The sequence below is a fragment of the Salvelinus alpinus genome, chromosome 22 (genome assembly GCF_045679555.1).
Source record: "Salvelinus alpinus chromosome 22, SLU_Salpinus.1, whole genome shotgun sequence".
Classification (NCBI taxonomy): domain Eukaryota; kingdom Metazoa; phylum Chordata; class Actinopteri; order Salmoniformes; family Salmonidae; genus Salvelinus; species Salvelinus alpinus.
Genome location: NC_092107.1, coordinates 6,197,518 through 6,212,400, shown reverse-complemented (window position 1 = coordinate 6,212,400; position 14,883 = coordinate 6,197,518). Strand labels below are relative to the sequence as shown.

At 46.6% G+C, this 14,883-nt stretch overlaps 1 protein-coding gene across 1 annotated transcript in view; it reads right to left on the bottom strand.

The window, feature by feature from the left end:
- Window positions 1-485: 485 nt before the first annotated feature.
- LOC139548868 (protocadherin-16-like) overlaps window positions 486-14,883 on the bottom strand; it is a 196,197-nt gene continuing 181,799 nt past the window's right edge. Inside the window, exons 15-28 of the mRNA XM_071358774.1 lie at window positions 14,331-14,456; window positions 13,729-13,938; window positions 13,170-13,465; window positions 12,672-12,922; window positions 12,266-12,398; window positions 11,955-12,141; window positions 10,745-10,858; window positions 10,020-10,231; window positions 9,068-9,219; window positions 8,637-8,767; window positions 7,552-7,838; window positions 6,591-7,258; window positions 6,282-6,468; window positions 486-6,006 (exon numbers count right to left, since the gene is read on the bottom strand). Coding sequence (XP_071214875.1) covers window positions 4,075-6,006; window positions 6,282-6,468; window positions 6,591-7,258; window positions 7,552-7,838; window positions 8,637-8,767; window positions 9,068-9,219; window positions 10,020-10,231; window positions 10,745-10,858; window positions 11,955-12,141; window positions 12,266-12,398; window positions 12,672-12,922; window positions 13,170-13,465; window positions 13,729-13,938; window positions 14,331-14,456 — 4,886 coding nt within the window. The 3' untranslated portion in view covers window positions 486-4,074. The remainder of the gene's footprint in view (window positions 6,007-6,281; window positions 6,469-6,590; window positions 7,259-7,551; window positions 7,839-8,636; window positions 8,768-9,067; window positions 9,220-10,019; window positions 10,232-10,744; window positions 10,859-11,954; window positions 12,142-12,265; window positions 12,399-12,671; window positions 12,923-13,169; window positions 13,466-13,728; window positions 13,939-14,330; window positions 14,457-14,883) is intronic.

The following is a 14,883-nucleotide window of genomic DNA, read 5'->3' as shown; positions in this document are numbered from 1 at the left end:
GACGCTTCAATCAGACTCACTCATGGAACCCCCTAGCTGGGTAGTTATATACCTACCATTGACCTTCCATATAGCTAGCTACATACATCAACCTACCAGGAACACAAACCCTCTAACAAAGCAGGAACTGGTAGCTAGCAGTCTGAATGGAGTCTGGAGGAGAACCCTGCCACTTCATTTCCATGGACTGACTGCTCCTAATAACGAGGTTAGTGTCTAACTAGACCAGAAAAAGATGGGCCCCTATGGGCCCTAGTCAAAAGTAGTCCACTATATAAGGGATAGTGTGCTATTTGGGACAGACTCATTTACATTCAGCCCTGGTCATAAACAATACATTAAAGACTATCCCATCCCATCTGGTCTTCATTCACTAGAGCTCTCAGTTAGTGGTCTTCTTTCTAATCTAGTCATGTAGTTGCTCCTCATATTTAACAACCACTCTTTGTTAATCAGAACAAGAGAGATAGAGACAGTACACTGTATTGTATTCACATAAGTACTTTAATCAGGCACTTTGACAAGAAGAAAAAACATCTGGCACATCAGGGAAGATATATGATATGCGTAGACATTCGGGGGAACATGTATACTATGTGCTACGTTCGGTAAGAAAGAGGATGTAAAATTGTATAAATAACAAACTGTAGAAACTGGTGAATTGACAAAGGAAAAGCTCAAAACAACATGATATCCCAGTTTCTTAATTTCAAACATAGATAGCCTTGTGTTTTAGGGGCAATTTAACATGGCTTAACAAACACTTTTAAAGGTTTCTAAGTTGGTGTGTGTACGTCCCAAATGGCACCCTATTCCCTACCTGGTGCACTACTTTTATAGCACACTATAGGGAATAAAGTGCTATTTGGAACATAGCGTCTGTGTCTCAAGGTATTACTGTAGTTTCTCAGAGCCAATAAAGGCAACGTTTCTTCAACTAACATGTTCACAAACTGTCAGGCTGGAAGAAGCTCCAATGTGACAAATTAAGGAAAATGTCACACAGGTCTACATGGGTTACGTCCTAAATGGCACCCTATTCCCTATTTAGTGAACTACTGTATAGGGAAGTGCACTCCTTTTGCGGAGGAAAAGACCCCCATAGGGCCCTGGTCAAAAGTAGTGCACTATATAGGGAATAGGGTGCCATTTGGGACTCATTATTGATGTTATGTTCTGGTACCAAGAAGTGGTGCATCGTCAGACACTAGTTATTAGCTAGTTACACCTAACTATTAGTGAAAACTAACAATACTGTTAATTAACAATACTGATAACTTAAAATACTGTAGCTCAGAGAAGGAACTAAGAGAAAACTGAAAAGCAATGACAGCATTTTAATTAGTGCTCTGGTCTCAGTCCTGCATGTGATTTGAAAAGCAGTATTGCAGAGATTAATCTGGCTATGTGCAACACAATGTCACCTGCAAAGAAATTATGAAAATATCTGTTGCAACGAGCTCCTCCTGGTTCAGAATGCTGGAGAGAATCCCATCGGTACTGAGATGAGATTAGTGAGCTACAGTCTGTCAGACGGACACTCACAACTCCTACTCAAAACTCAAGAGGTACACACACAACCCCTGCTCAAACCTCAAGAGGTACACACACAACCCCTACTCAAACCTCAAGAGGTACACACACAACCCCTACTCAAACCTCAAGAGGTACACACACAACCCCTACTCAAACCTCAAGAGGTACACACACAACCCCTACTCAAACCTCAAGAGGTACACACACAACCCCTACTCAAACCTCAGGGTTGTCCACAAAGAATGTAAGTGGGGCACCGCACCACAATGTGTACTGGCTGTGCCACTATATACAGTATGTATATAAAAAATAAAATAAATTGGTTTACTTTATTTGGTATCCCCCACCGTACTCAGCAGCACCACCTTGTTAAAAAATTCTGGGGAGAATTCAAACCTCACAGGTCACACACAACCCCTACTCAAACCTCATGTCAGCTGTTTTGTCGCCTGTCTGTCTGGATGGTTCGACTGCCACTACAATAACAACTAGACCTGTCTGCTGACATACATGACATTTGTTGTATTTTCCCCTTGTTCTATTGCTGACAACTTTGTAGTTATATTGCAGCTGGTCTCTGTGATGTTTCTGACCTCCCCTGTCTGTGTCTGAGTGGTTCTGCCCTTGTCTGGGTCTGCTATGCCACTAGAATACCAAGTAGACCTGTACGGCTCCTCGTGATTAAATTCACAGCAAAGACACCTGAAAAAAAGGACACGATCAATCGGTGTCAAGTTCACCTAAACTAGACTGGAGGAAGAAACAAAGGAACATGTGTAGGACATGAGCACATGTGTGACTGATCCTTTCAAACAAGACTCAAAAGACTGTCTGCATCCCGAATGGAACCCTATTCCCTTTATAGTGCACTACTTTTGACCAGGTAGTGCACTATATAGGCAATGGGTGCCATTTGGGAGACACACATATGGCACACTGAATTAGTATGAGAGGGATCCAACACTTCACCAGATTATTTTTGAAAGCTTCTTGACCAAACACTGTATTGATACTGGTATCATGTTCTTTCAGCAAGGCAAGCTCTTTTTTCGCTCCTCTGTAATAAATATTTACAAGAAATGACAGCATATCCCCCCAATCAATCACACTAATAGAAATAAAGAGCTTTTTTTCGTTCCAAGAACACAATGGTTAAGTACATAAAATAGAACCAACATACAGTTCACACATACTGTTACATAGCTAGAAATATACACATATGGAAATATATTCTGAGGCTATAACAGCCTTCTGGCACAGAATTAGTGCCATTTCTAGTCAGAAACCAAAGTCAGTATAAAAATATCTTCTACAGAATATTGACATCATGGCTCCCCATCAGAATGTGCAAATCCTGGGTAGTTTTGTTCTCTTGACACTGATTGGATTGAGGGAAGAGGAAAAGGCAACATTCATTTTCGCCTCAGTTTTGATTCTAGTTCAGTTTGAGAGTCCCATTAGTTTTTGATGCAGCTACCACCTTTGAGAGTCCATTTGAGAGTTACTTCATTATTTAACTACAGTGCTAACCACACTCTGTGTTCTAGCCAGAAGGGAGGGTACACTGTACGATCCAGTCTATTGACACCAGATACTGTGACCATTACACATTAGGAGGGGTACCACCCTGCAACCTAAATAGGGTGTCAATAGAGACATCACCTCTGTCTTTTGAGGAACAATAACTCAGTATCAGTCTTCCAATCTCTAGTACCTCAGAGTCTACAGGGCCTATATCCTCATCTCAGTCTACAGGGCCTATATCCTCATCTGTTAGTCAATAGAGTCTATATCCTCATCTCAGTCTACAGAGTCTATATCCTCATCTGTTAGTCAATAAAGTCTATATCCTCATCTGTGAGTCGATAGTCTATATCCTCATCTGTGAGTCAATAGAGTCTATATCCTCATCTGTGAGTCGATAGAGTCTATATCCTCATCTGTGAGTCAATAGAGTCTATATCCTCATCTGAGTCGATAGAGTCTATATCCTCATCTGTGAGTCGATAGAGTCTATATCCTCATCTGTGAGTCGATAGAGTCTATATCCTCATCTGTGAGTCGATAGAGTCTATATCCTCATTTCAGTCTACAGAGTCTATATCCTCCTCAGTCTACAGAGTCTATATCCTCATCTGTGAGTCGATAGAGTCTATCCTCATCTGTGAGTCGATAGAGTCTATATCCTCATTTCAGTCTACAGAGTCTATATCCTCATCTGTGAGTCGATAGAGTCTATCCTCATCTGTGAGTCGATAGAGTCTATATCCTCATTTCAGTCTACAGAGTCTATATCCTCCTCAGTCTACAGAGTCTATATCCTCATCTGTTAGTCGATAGAGTCTATATCCTCATCTGTGAGTCGATAGAGTCTATATCCTCATCTGTGAGTCGATAGAGTCTATATCCTCATCTGTGAGTCGATAGAGTCTATATCCTCATTTCAGTCTACAGAGTCTATATCCTCCTCAGTCTACAGAGTCTATATCCTCATCTGTTAGTCAATAGAGTCTATATCCTCATCTGTGAGTCGATAGTCTATATCCTCATCTCGGCCTCTTCACTGTGCTCCATGCTGTGTTCAGTGGTGCTGATCATGGAGGCTGAGGGGCCCTGGGTGACGCCAAAAGGTGTGATGGCCGGGGAGCGGGCGGCTAGGGGGGACAGGGAGGGGGAGAAGCTGGGGGACATGGCTACTGAGGAGGGGGAGCCCTCGTGACTGATGGGGGACCTCCGTAGGGAGGCCAGATGGGGGAAGGAGGACCTCCCCACAGATGGTTTAACGGGAGCAGGCTTGACCGGGACTGTCTTCGCCCCGGGGTGGGCTATGGAGGTGATTAGGGGCGGGGGGTCAATGCGAGGGGGTTTGGGGTCCACCTTGGCTTTGTGCTGGAGCGGTCTGCGAGGGTTAGGAGGGGCCGTCTCATCCTTTAACCTCGCTATCTCCGTGAAGACGTTAGCTAATGGTTGGAACTGTGGGCACCAGTTCAGCAGGTAGTCCCAGTTATAACTGCCCCTCAGCTCCTCGTCACTGGCCACTATGGCTGTGAGGGAGCCGTCCACAGTGGGTTTACCATCCACTGGAAAGGCATAGTCTTTAGGGTGGGAGATGTTCAGCCCCCTCCCTACCCCCAGATAACCTCCTCCATCCTCCCTGTAGACAGGCACCTGGCCAGCCAGCAGAGTCCCACTGAGACTGGCCAGCTTCTTGGCCTTGAACCACTGGTTGGAGTCCATGTTGGGCTCACAGGAGACGTCAGACAGCTGGTCAGCGTCCTGCTGGATACCAGAGTCTGGCCCGCGGGCTGAGATGTGTTCCTGCATGGACGAAGAGATGGAGGAGACACGGGGGTACTCGTTGATCATTCGGATCTCATCGTCCTCCGCCGCCTCCGCTGAGCCACGCCCGCTGGAGTGGGATGGGTCCAGGGAGCCCCCGCGGGGGTATGGCCCTCCCACACCACTCCCAGTTTGGTCGGAAGCGTACCCTGGTAAGGCCTGGTGGTAGATGCGGTCGTTCCGGTCGTTGCCAGTGACTTTAGTCTCCTCTAGTTTGTGCAGCATCGTGCCATGGCCGGGAGAGGCTGGAGGTCTGCAGCAACTCTGCTGCTCCTTCCTCTGACGTCTCAGTCTCACACAGAACAGAGCCATGGCGATGAAGATGAGGATGAGGATGGCTCCCAGGGACACAGCGATCACGCTGACCAGTAGCAGGTTCATGTCCGATGCCACGCCGAAGGAGGTGTGTGTTACGTCAACGGTGAGGCGAGCGGTGGCCACACGGGACGTCTCCAGAGGGCTGTGGGCCTTCAGGTCAAGGTTCATCACACGGACCTCCCTCTTGGACCTGCTCAGATGACGGACATGGCTGTCCATCTTCAGGGAAACCACGCCTGTCGATGCATTGACCTGGAAGTAGGGCGAGGGGTCAGCTAGGGAGTACAGAACAATCCCGTCCACTCCCTCGTCCTCGTCTCTGGCTGTCACCTGACCGATGCTCTGGCCCTCCTTCGACCCTTCAGGAACTAAGAAGGAGAACTCTGGGTCGGAGAACACAGGGTCGTACTCATCCTCCCCTGTCACGTACACCTGGACGGTCACCGTGGCCGAGTAGTTCCCTGCGTCCATGGCCAGAGCTACAAAGTTGAACAAGTTGACTTTCTCAAAGTCGAAGGTGAAGCGAGTCCGGACCTCACCTGACGTCTGGTTGACCAGGAAGGCGTCTTTCCCCTCTCCAGTCTTGTCCAACATGTAGTATCTCAGCTGTCCGAAGACTCCCGTGTCCTGGTCGATGGCGTGCAGCATGGTGACAAGGGTGTTGTGAGGCTGGTTCTCTCTGACGCTGGCGGTGAGGACAGGCAGAGGGAAGTAAGGTCTGTTGTCATTAATGTCCTTCACCTCCACAGTGACTGGAGCCAGCGCATAGTGACCCTGTCCATCTGACGCCTGCACAATGATCACATGGGATGCCTAGTAGGAGGAAGAGAGGGAGAAGGGGAGAGAGAGACAGCAGAGAGAGAGATAGTGAGATGGAGAGATAAAGAAGGGAAATTAATTGCCAGCAGCAGAATATACAAACAGGTGGATAACCAACGACTAATCCAATCTATTTCTATGTCAAACTATTTCCTATATAGTGCACTAGTTTTGACCAGGGCCCATAGGGCTCTTTAAAAAAGTAGTGCACTATATAGGAAATAGGGTGCCATTTTGGGCACATCCCAAGCCAGGAAGTGCCACGGTACCTGTCTCTCATTGTCCAGTGGTCTCTGCAGCCTCAGGGCTCCGGTCCAGCGGTCTACCTGGAACATACCCGTCTCATCCCCAGAGCTGATCAGGTACTGCACCTTCCCTACTTCCGAGGAGTCTGGGTCTGTTGCAGACAGGCTGAGGACTTCAGTCCCTGCAGCTGTTCCTTCACTCAGCACCACACTGCAGGGTTCAAGAGGATTTTATCAATCGCTTTTCCTTAAAACATGACATTTGGTTCCCCAGTGCAAACACATGTAAAGAGGAATTAAGGACATCTAACAAACAACAAAGTACCAAGTTACCTGTACTCTGCCCTGCTGAACGCCGGAGGGTTGTCGTTAGTATCCGTCACACTGATCAGCGCAGAGACAGCCGAGCTCCTCTGGGGCACTCCACGGTCCGACACGACCACGGTCAGGTTGTAACTCGACACTGCCTCGAAGTCCAGCCCCTCACCGGTCAATACCACGCTGCCTACCGTCTGGAAGCCCCGTCCTTCAAGGAAGCGTACGCTGCTCTCTATTTGGAAGGCATTGCCTGAGTTTCCGCTGGCTATGGTGAAGTCGAAGCCGCAGTTGTCGCGTGACGCGTCGCCGTCGGTCGCCTCCAGGGTCAGGATGGTGACGCCTGGAAGGCCGTCCTCTGACACCGTGGCTCTGTACTCTGATTGGTGGAAGACGGGCGCGTTGTCGTTGACGTCAGTCACCTGGACCTGTACAGTAGCGGTGGAGGAGAGGGCTGGTGTTCCCATGTCTCTGGACTCTATTACCACCAGGATAGAAGGGTTTTCAGAGTTAAACTCTGCCTGCTGGGTGATGAACAGGGTACCATTGCTGGGGTCGATGTAGAAGATGTCCCGGGTTGATGACATCACTCTGTAGGTGACGCGGCCGTTCTCCCCAGAGTCGCGGTCCGTGGCTGTCACAGTGACAACTGCACTGCCAGCTGGGGAGTGCTCTGCCAGAGTCATCTGGAAAACACAAACATGACCGGGTGTATTCAGGGATGTACCCAGAATAATTGAGGCATGTTGGACAGGTAGGTTAATGGTTAATGGTATCAGGTATCTGTCTTAGTAAACTAAATGAGGAAGATCGATACATACACACACATGGCATCATTATTGATCTGCATGTACATAAAATAATACAGCTAAATCTGATCAAGTTCTCATCGTCTCTTATGGCATCCTTATACAAATGCCTGCCAAAATAAATGCAGATTTTCCAAAGGCTAGTGGAGGCCGGTTAGAGGATAGACTACCTGGTAAAGATCCTGTGTGAACGTAGGAGCGTTATCATTGACATCCTCCACCAGTATGGTGAGGTTAGCTTCAGTCTGGTGTTTGGAGTCAGTTGCCATGACAGTCAGCGTGTACCAGGTCTTCTCCTCGTAGTCCAGAGGGGCAGTCAGAGACACCCCGCCCCCGTAGCGGTGGATCCCAAATACGCCCTGGGAAGACGGGTCCAGGTGGAGGGTGTAGGACAGGGCGGGGCCTGAGTCCACGTCATTTCCTGTCACCTGGGTTATTACCGAGCCAACCACAGTGTCTGGAGGGAGAGAGGAGAGCGGAGGGAGAGAAAATAAGGGAGATGGAAGGGAGGAGAGAGAGATTACTTGCGGAGAGAGAGAGATACATTTTTTTATTGTTTATTTCACTTGTGTTTATTATCTATTTCACTTGCTTTGGCAATGTAAACATATGTTTCCCATGCCAATAAAGCACCTTGAATTTTTATTGAATTGAGAGAGAGAAAACAGGGTTTGTGAGATTGGTATATGAGAACAACTTTATAGCTGTAGAACTAGCTCCTACCTCATAACATATCCTATTACATCACGTTGCTTTTTAGGAATATATTGCAGACTTCTGATTTCTTTTTTTTCTGAATTGGATATTTTATGCAAGAAACTGTAGACTTCAGATGTACGGCAGGATATGAACAGAGGGGAACTTGGCTTCAGAACGACTCATAAAAAGGTCAGTTTTATCACTGAGAACTGCTGAGTGCTGCTAGAGAGAGAAGGAGTAAGGATCAGGGATAAGATCTCTGGACTAAAGGTTCACTGTTAAATTGACTGCGTCTCAAATGTCTGAGATTCTTGATATATACACCCCTTGGTCAAAAGTAGTGCCCTACATAGTGAATAGGGTGTCAGTTAAGCACACTTGGGTTCAAATACTATTTCAAATCATTCAAATACTTTGAGTGTTTGCTTTAGCCTGCCTGAAGTGTCTGATGGGGGGGGGGTTGCACTTTTACGAAGCCCAGCTAAAGTATTTAAAATGAATTCAAATAATATTTGAACCCGGGTCTGCAGTTGAGACCTGTGGGTCATTGACTTACTTTCTGGTACTCTGATCTCACGCGGAAGAGGGATTGTAGGACTGTTGTCATTGAGGTCCACGATGATCACCGTGAGGGTCGCCGAGCCGGCCAATCGTGGTGTGCCCCGGTCCGTCGCCGTAACAACCAGCCTGATGCCATGGAAATGAAAAAATAAACTGTCAGTTGGAGTTTAGTTCTTATCTTTTATGTTTCAGGTTTCATAACCTTTCATCTCCTGCTGTCTTATATCAGAACCTGTTGTATCCCAGAGCATGACAGAAATGTAGATTCCAAGAGTACAGGAACAGGGAGAGTATTTATAGACTGAAAACAAAGGTTAGCCCACTGAGGGAAACCACATGTCAGGCCGATTGTGAACAAACACACACACACACATACACATACACTCACACACTCTCACAACCACATCCCAAGGCCCTACCACTCACTTGGTTTGTGTCCAGATCTCTCGGTCCATGATAGCGGCGGTGGTGATGCTTCCGGTCAGCGAGTCGATCTTGAACAGGCCGCTGAGAGACGACGACCTCAGGCTGTAGGTCACCTGACCATTCTGGCCCTGGTCTAGGTCATCAGCCACCACCTGCATGGGACAGACAGGAAATCACATGACCGAGGTCAGAGGTCAGAAAGAAAATCAAAACAAAAAAAGCAGTCTTCTGATATCACTGGTTTTCTTTTGTCTTAAAAGCAAAGTGTGCTTGTGTTTATGGTTAGCCATTTCCAATCTGTTTTAACGTGTAGGAAACAGATTTTTCTGTCATTGGCTGTTGTTCAGCCTTCCCTTGCTGTTCAATGTTTTGAATGTTGTTTTGTTTTTGAAAGCAATACAAAAAAATATCAAACATAATAATAATCTGCCAACACCTGGGGACAGACAGGAAGTCACATGATCAGAGGTTAGAGAGGAAATCAATCAAAACAAAGAACAGATTTACAACAGCTGTGGAACAGTAACAGGACCTGGTAATGAATATTGGACTTGGAACAGTGGAACGAGAGTTTATAAAAGGGTTCTATATGGCCGTGGCTTCATACAGCATAGTATATATACTCAACAGGGACGTTGGAAACACACTGCATTATAGGGACAGGAACAGACTGTCACCTCTCAGAACTACCACAGCAGCACTGACACTTTCCAGGCCTTCTCTACTGTCTGAGCAGAGCATCTTCTAGGCCACAACCTAACACTCCTTCTACAGCCAAGCATAATATCAAATCAAATTTATATAGCCCTTCGTACATCAGCTGATATCCCAAAGTGCTGTACAGAAATAATACTAATAATAATAATACAGGTGTGTGTGTGTGTGTGTGTGTGTGTGTGTGTGTGTGTGTGTGTGCATGCATGAGTGTATGCATGCTCGTTAGTGTACCTACCTGTATTATAGGAAAATGATATCCCTGTGCCTCTCGTATGTAGGCTACATAGTTCTGAAGCTGGAAGCGCGGCAGGTTGTCATTGACGTCCTGCAGGATCAGGTTGACCGCCATGAAGGAACTGGAGGATGCAGTTTCAGCCTTCACCACTAGGCGGAGTCTAGGGGACTCCTCATAGTCCAGCCCCATGGAGCTCTGTACCCAGATCTCACCTGGTTAGAACAATAACAAGCACATATCTCACCTGGTTAGAACAATAACAAGCACATATCTCACCTGGTTAGAACAATAACAAGGACATATCTCACCTGGTTAGAACAATAACAAGGACATATCTCACCTGGTTAGAACAATAACAAGGACATATCTCACCTGGTTAGAACAATAATAAGCACATATCTCACCTGGTTAGAACAATAACAAGCACATATCTCACCTGGTTAGAACAATAACAAGGACATATCTCACCTGGTTAGAACAATAATAAGAACATATCTCACCTGGTTAGAACAATAACTAGGACAGATCTCACCTGGTTAGAACAATAACTAGGGGCTGAGAACCAATTGGGCAATGGATGTTCATCCTTCTCCTATTCCTTATGATATTCATCAAGGATGTAGTGGAGTGTAAACACACCTTTTTCATGCGGTGAATCACAAAAATGTGTTTACACACTTTTTGTCAAAATGGGTTTTATATAATATCCCACCCCAGCAGCTTACCAGTGGAGGAGCTGATTCCAAAGGAGTGTAGGGTGTTGCCGCTGAAGATGGTGTAACTGATCCCACTACGGGATCCATCAGGGTACTGGGCCTGAGTCTGCACCACAGCGGTACCTGGAGGAGGACAACACACACCTCACTATCACACTGTGTTCTAAACACACACAGCTCACTATTACACTGTGTTCTAAACACACACACCTCACTATCACACTGTGTTCTAAACACACACAGCTCACTATCACACTGTGTTCTAAACACACACAGCTCACTATCACACTGTGTTCTAAACACACACATCTCACTATCACACTGTGTTCTAAACACACACAGCTCACTATTACACTGCATTCTAAACACACACATCTCACTATCACACTGTGTTCTAAACACACACATCTCACTATCACACTGCGTTCTAAACACACACATCTCACTATCACACTGTGTTCTAAACACACACAGCTCACTATTACACTGTGTTCTAAACACACACACCTCACTATCACACTGCGTTCTAAACACACACACCTCACTATCACACTGTGTTCTAAACACACACAGCTCACTATTACACTGTGTTCTAAACACACACACCTCACTATCACACTGCGTTCTAAACACACACACCTCACTATCACAATGCGTTCTAAACACACACACCTCACTATTACACTGTGTTCTAAACACACACACCTCACTATCACACTGCATTCTAAACACACACACCTCACTATTACACTGTGTTCTAAACACACACACCTCACTATTACACTGCGTTCTAAACACACACACCTCACTATTACACTGTGTTCTAAACACACACACCTCACGATTGCACTGTGTTCTAAACACACACACCTCACTATCACACTGCGTTCTAAACACACACACCTCACTATCACACTGATTAATTACATTATACACACCTCACTATCACACTGATTAATTACATTATACACACCTCACTATCACACTGATTAATTACATTATACACACCTCACTATCACACTGATTAATTACAGTATACACACCTCAGTCTCACACTGATGAATTACATTATATACACCTCAGGCTCACACTGATTAATTACAGTATACACACCTCAGTCTCACACTGATTAATTACATTATACACACCTCAGTCTCACAACAAAACAGATACACCTTAGTATCACACTCTGAATCAAATAAACATTGCCTGTTCCTACCTTTGGCAGCGTTCTCCTGCAGACTGACGTCTCTAGCGTGGCGTGAGAAGCGGATCCCCCTGTAGGTCTGTTCTCTGATGTAGATGACCACCACCCCTAGAGAGGACTGGGCTGGGCTGCCCTGGTCCATAGCCTCTACAATCAGAGTCCTCTGGCCCTGGGTCAGTCCCTGCAGCTTCTCTGTAGCCTGGGATGAATTAATGAATTAATGAATGATTGATTAAATGAAAGTATTTTTGTCTGAAGTCTCCCTAAGCAAGCCATCCCTTGCAGGGGTTATTTAAATACCCTGATTAATAATGAAACAACACCTGGATGTCCCCAGTCAGAGAGTTAATGGTGAAGCCCCGGACAGGGCTGGCGAAGCGGTAGAACACTGAGCCATTGGCCCCAAAGTCACGGTCCTCCGCCCGCATGGTGGCCAGGACGCGGTGGGAGGAGACACTGGAGAAGAAGAAGAAGAATTTTATTGTAATTTTTCAAATCCTGTACATTCAAGTCCAACTAACACTTGGGCACAACAGTAGGGGATGGCATCTAAGACACACAACAGCAGGTGATGGCACGCAACAAAGAAGACATGTGAAAGACAAAACAGTACAGATAAACCCTCCGGATGCAAGCCCACTCCAGCCCAGATTCTTCCCTGTCGGACATGGGATTCGAACTGACAACTTCCTGTTGTTGTCCTGCTTCGCTAACCTCTAGGCTACCTACCTGGAGGCAGAGATGTTGATAACCAGGGGGTCCTGGATGAAGAATGGAGCGTTGTCGTTCACGTCCTGTACATACACGTTGACCGTGGCGGTGGAGTTGCGTGGGCTGGCGGGGGACGAGTCTGTGGCGCAGACATCGAAATTGTACGACGCGGTTCGTTCCCGGTCGAGCGGAGCGGCGGTGATGACATGTCCCGTGTGCTGGTCGATGATGAACATGCCCTGGGAACCGCGCAACAGGAAGTACAGCACCTGGGATTAGAACAGATCACAGTAGATTAGATTAGATTACAAAAAGTAACATCACTTAAACCTTTGAAGGTCTAGATAGATGGCTTCCTTTTGTTAGCAAAATGTCATAAAGGGTGGCAAAAGTGTTATGCTACATTTGGCAAACCTTAAGGGGGCTCAGGAGTCATAGGGCTCTAATCAAAAGTAGTACACTATGTAGGGACTAGGGTGCCATTTGGGACGCAGCCTATGAGTTCAGTCTGTGTACCTGGCTGTTAGACCCTTGGTCCAGGTCAGTAGCAGAGACCTCCAGCACCAGGGAGCCAATGGGAGCATCCTCAGGGAGGTCAGCGGTGTAGCTGGGGCTGGTGAACTGGGGGCTGTGGTCGTTGTCGTCCAGGAGAGTGACCTCTACTGTGGCCGTGCTGCTCAGGGCCGGAGAGCCCCCGTCAAGGGCTGTCACTGTCAGACTGTACCTGGCCCTACGTTCCCTGTCCAGAGGTCTGGAGGTGGAGAGAACACCTGACTTCCTGTCCACACGGAAGTCACCTGATGGGTCGCCTGCTAGAGGAGGGAGGGAGAAAGTGGGAGAAACAGAAGAGGAAAAAGGAAGCGAGGAGGAGGCAAGAAAGTGGGAGAAACAGAAGAGGAAAAAGGAAGCAAGGAGGAGGCAAGAAAGTGGGAGAAACAGAAGAGGGAAAAGGAAGCGAGGAGGAGGCGAGAAAGAGATACAGAATATGAAAGGTAAATCTCACAATTGCGATCAATGGATCAGTAAATTATGAATTCAATTGGATTCCTGTGATCTACAAATAGTTGGATCTTACCTGTGATCTTGTAGGTCATCTCTCCGCTGTCCCCAGTGTCCAGGTCCGTAGCTCTGAGGGTGAAAAGCTCAACAGCCTCCATGTTCTCAGGCACCTCCAGGCTGTAGTACAGTCTACTGAACGTTGGGGCGTTGTCATTCTCATCCAACATCCGGATCCTCACTGACGCCCGGGCAAAGTTAGGAGGCACGCCACCGTCTCGGGCATACACTGGACAAACGGGGAGATTAGGAATTAAACAAGGCTTCAGCAGTCTAAAAGTGTTTGTTATGTATTTATTAACTAAACCATATTGTGTTTCTTACAGAGATATAAGACAAACAGAGAAAATAACACCAACATGGCCATTGTACCACTCATGTATCCCATAAAATCAGAACTATAAAAACATGGCCAGTTTGGAATGTTGTGAGTTACTCATATAAAGGGCCAGTTAACTGTCAGAGTGTACAGTTGTGGGGCCTCTCTGTCCAGGGCTTTAGTGGTTAGGATTAGGATAAGGGTCAGGGTTAAGGATCAGGGTTAGGGCCAGGAGTTAGGCTGAGGGGTTACGGGTTAAGGGTCAGGGGTCAGAGTAAAATGTTATGGTCAGAGCCAGTTACCTGTCAGTGTGTACTGTTCCTGTGCCTCTCTGTCCAGGGCTTTAGTGGTGGTTATAACACCTGTAGCTGGGTGGATGCTAAAACCCTCATCAGAGATGCCTCCATATGTCACCTGGCCATTGGTACCTGGAGAGAGAGAGAGAGAGAAAGAAAAAGAAAGAGAGAGAAGGAGAGAAAGATATGAAGTCAAACCCGAATCCTATCTGTCAGCAGCCTACACCACCCCCTTGGCCCTTACCCTTCAATGTTCTGAAGATTTAAAGGGTCTGGGTAGGTATAAACACCGTAGCAGTGGTGGAGCTTCCACAATATTGCTTCCATCTTACAGACACAGTTTGAAAACATCAAAGGGTTAGGGCCAAGGGGAAGTGGTAGGGAGAAGGATTGGAGCCGGCTGTGTAAGTCAAATGGACATCACTTTCATAGGGTGCTGGGCCGGCAGAGTCCTATTCCATTCAGTCATGTTATACTTTGAACCCTCTCTACCCTCGGGCACTGAAAACATTTGCAAATAAGTGTTTGCGAAAAAAACACAATATTTTTTTCTCACCAA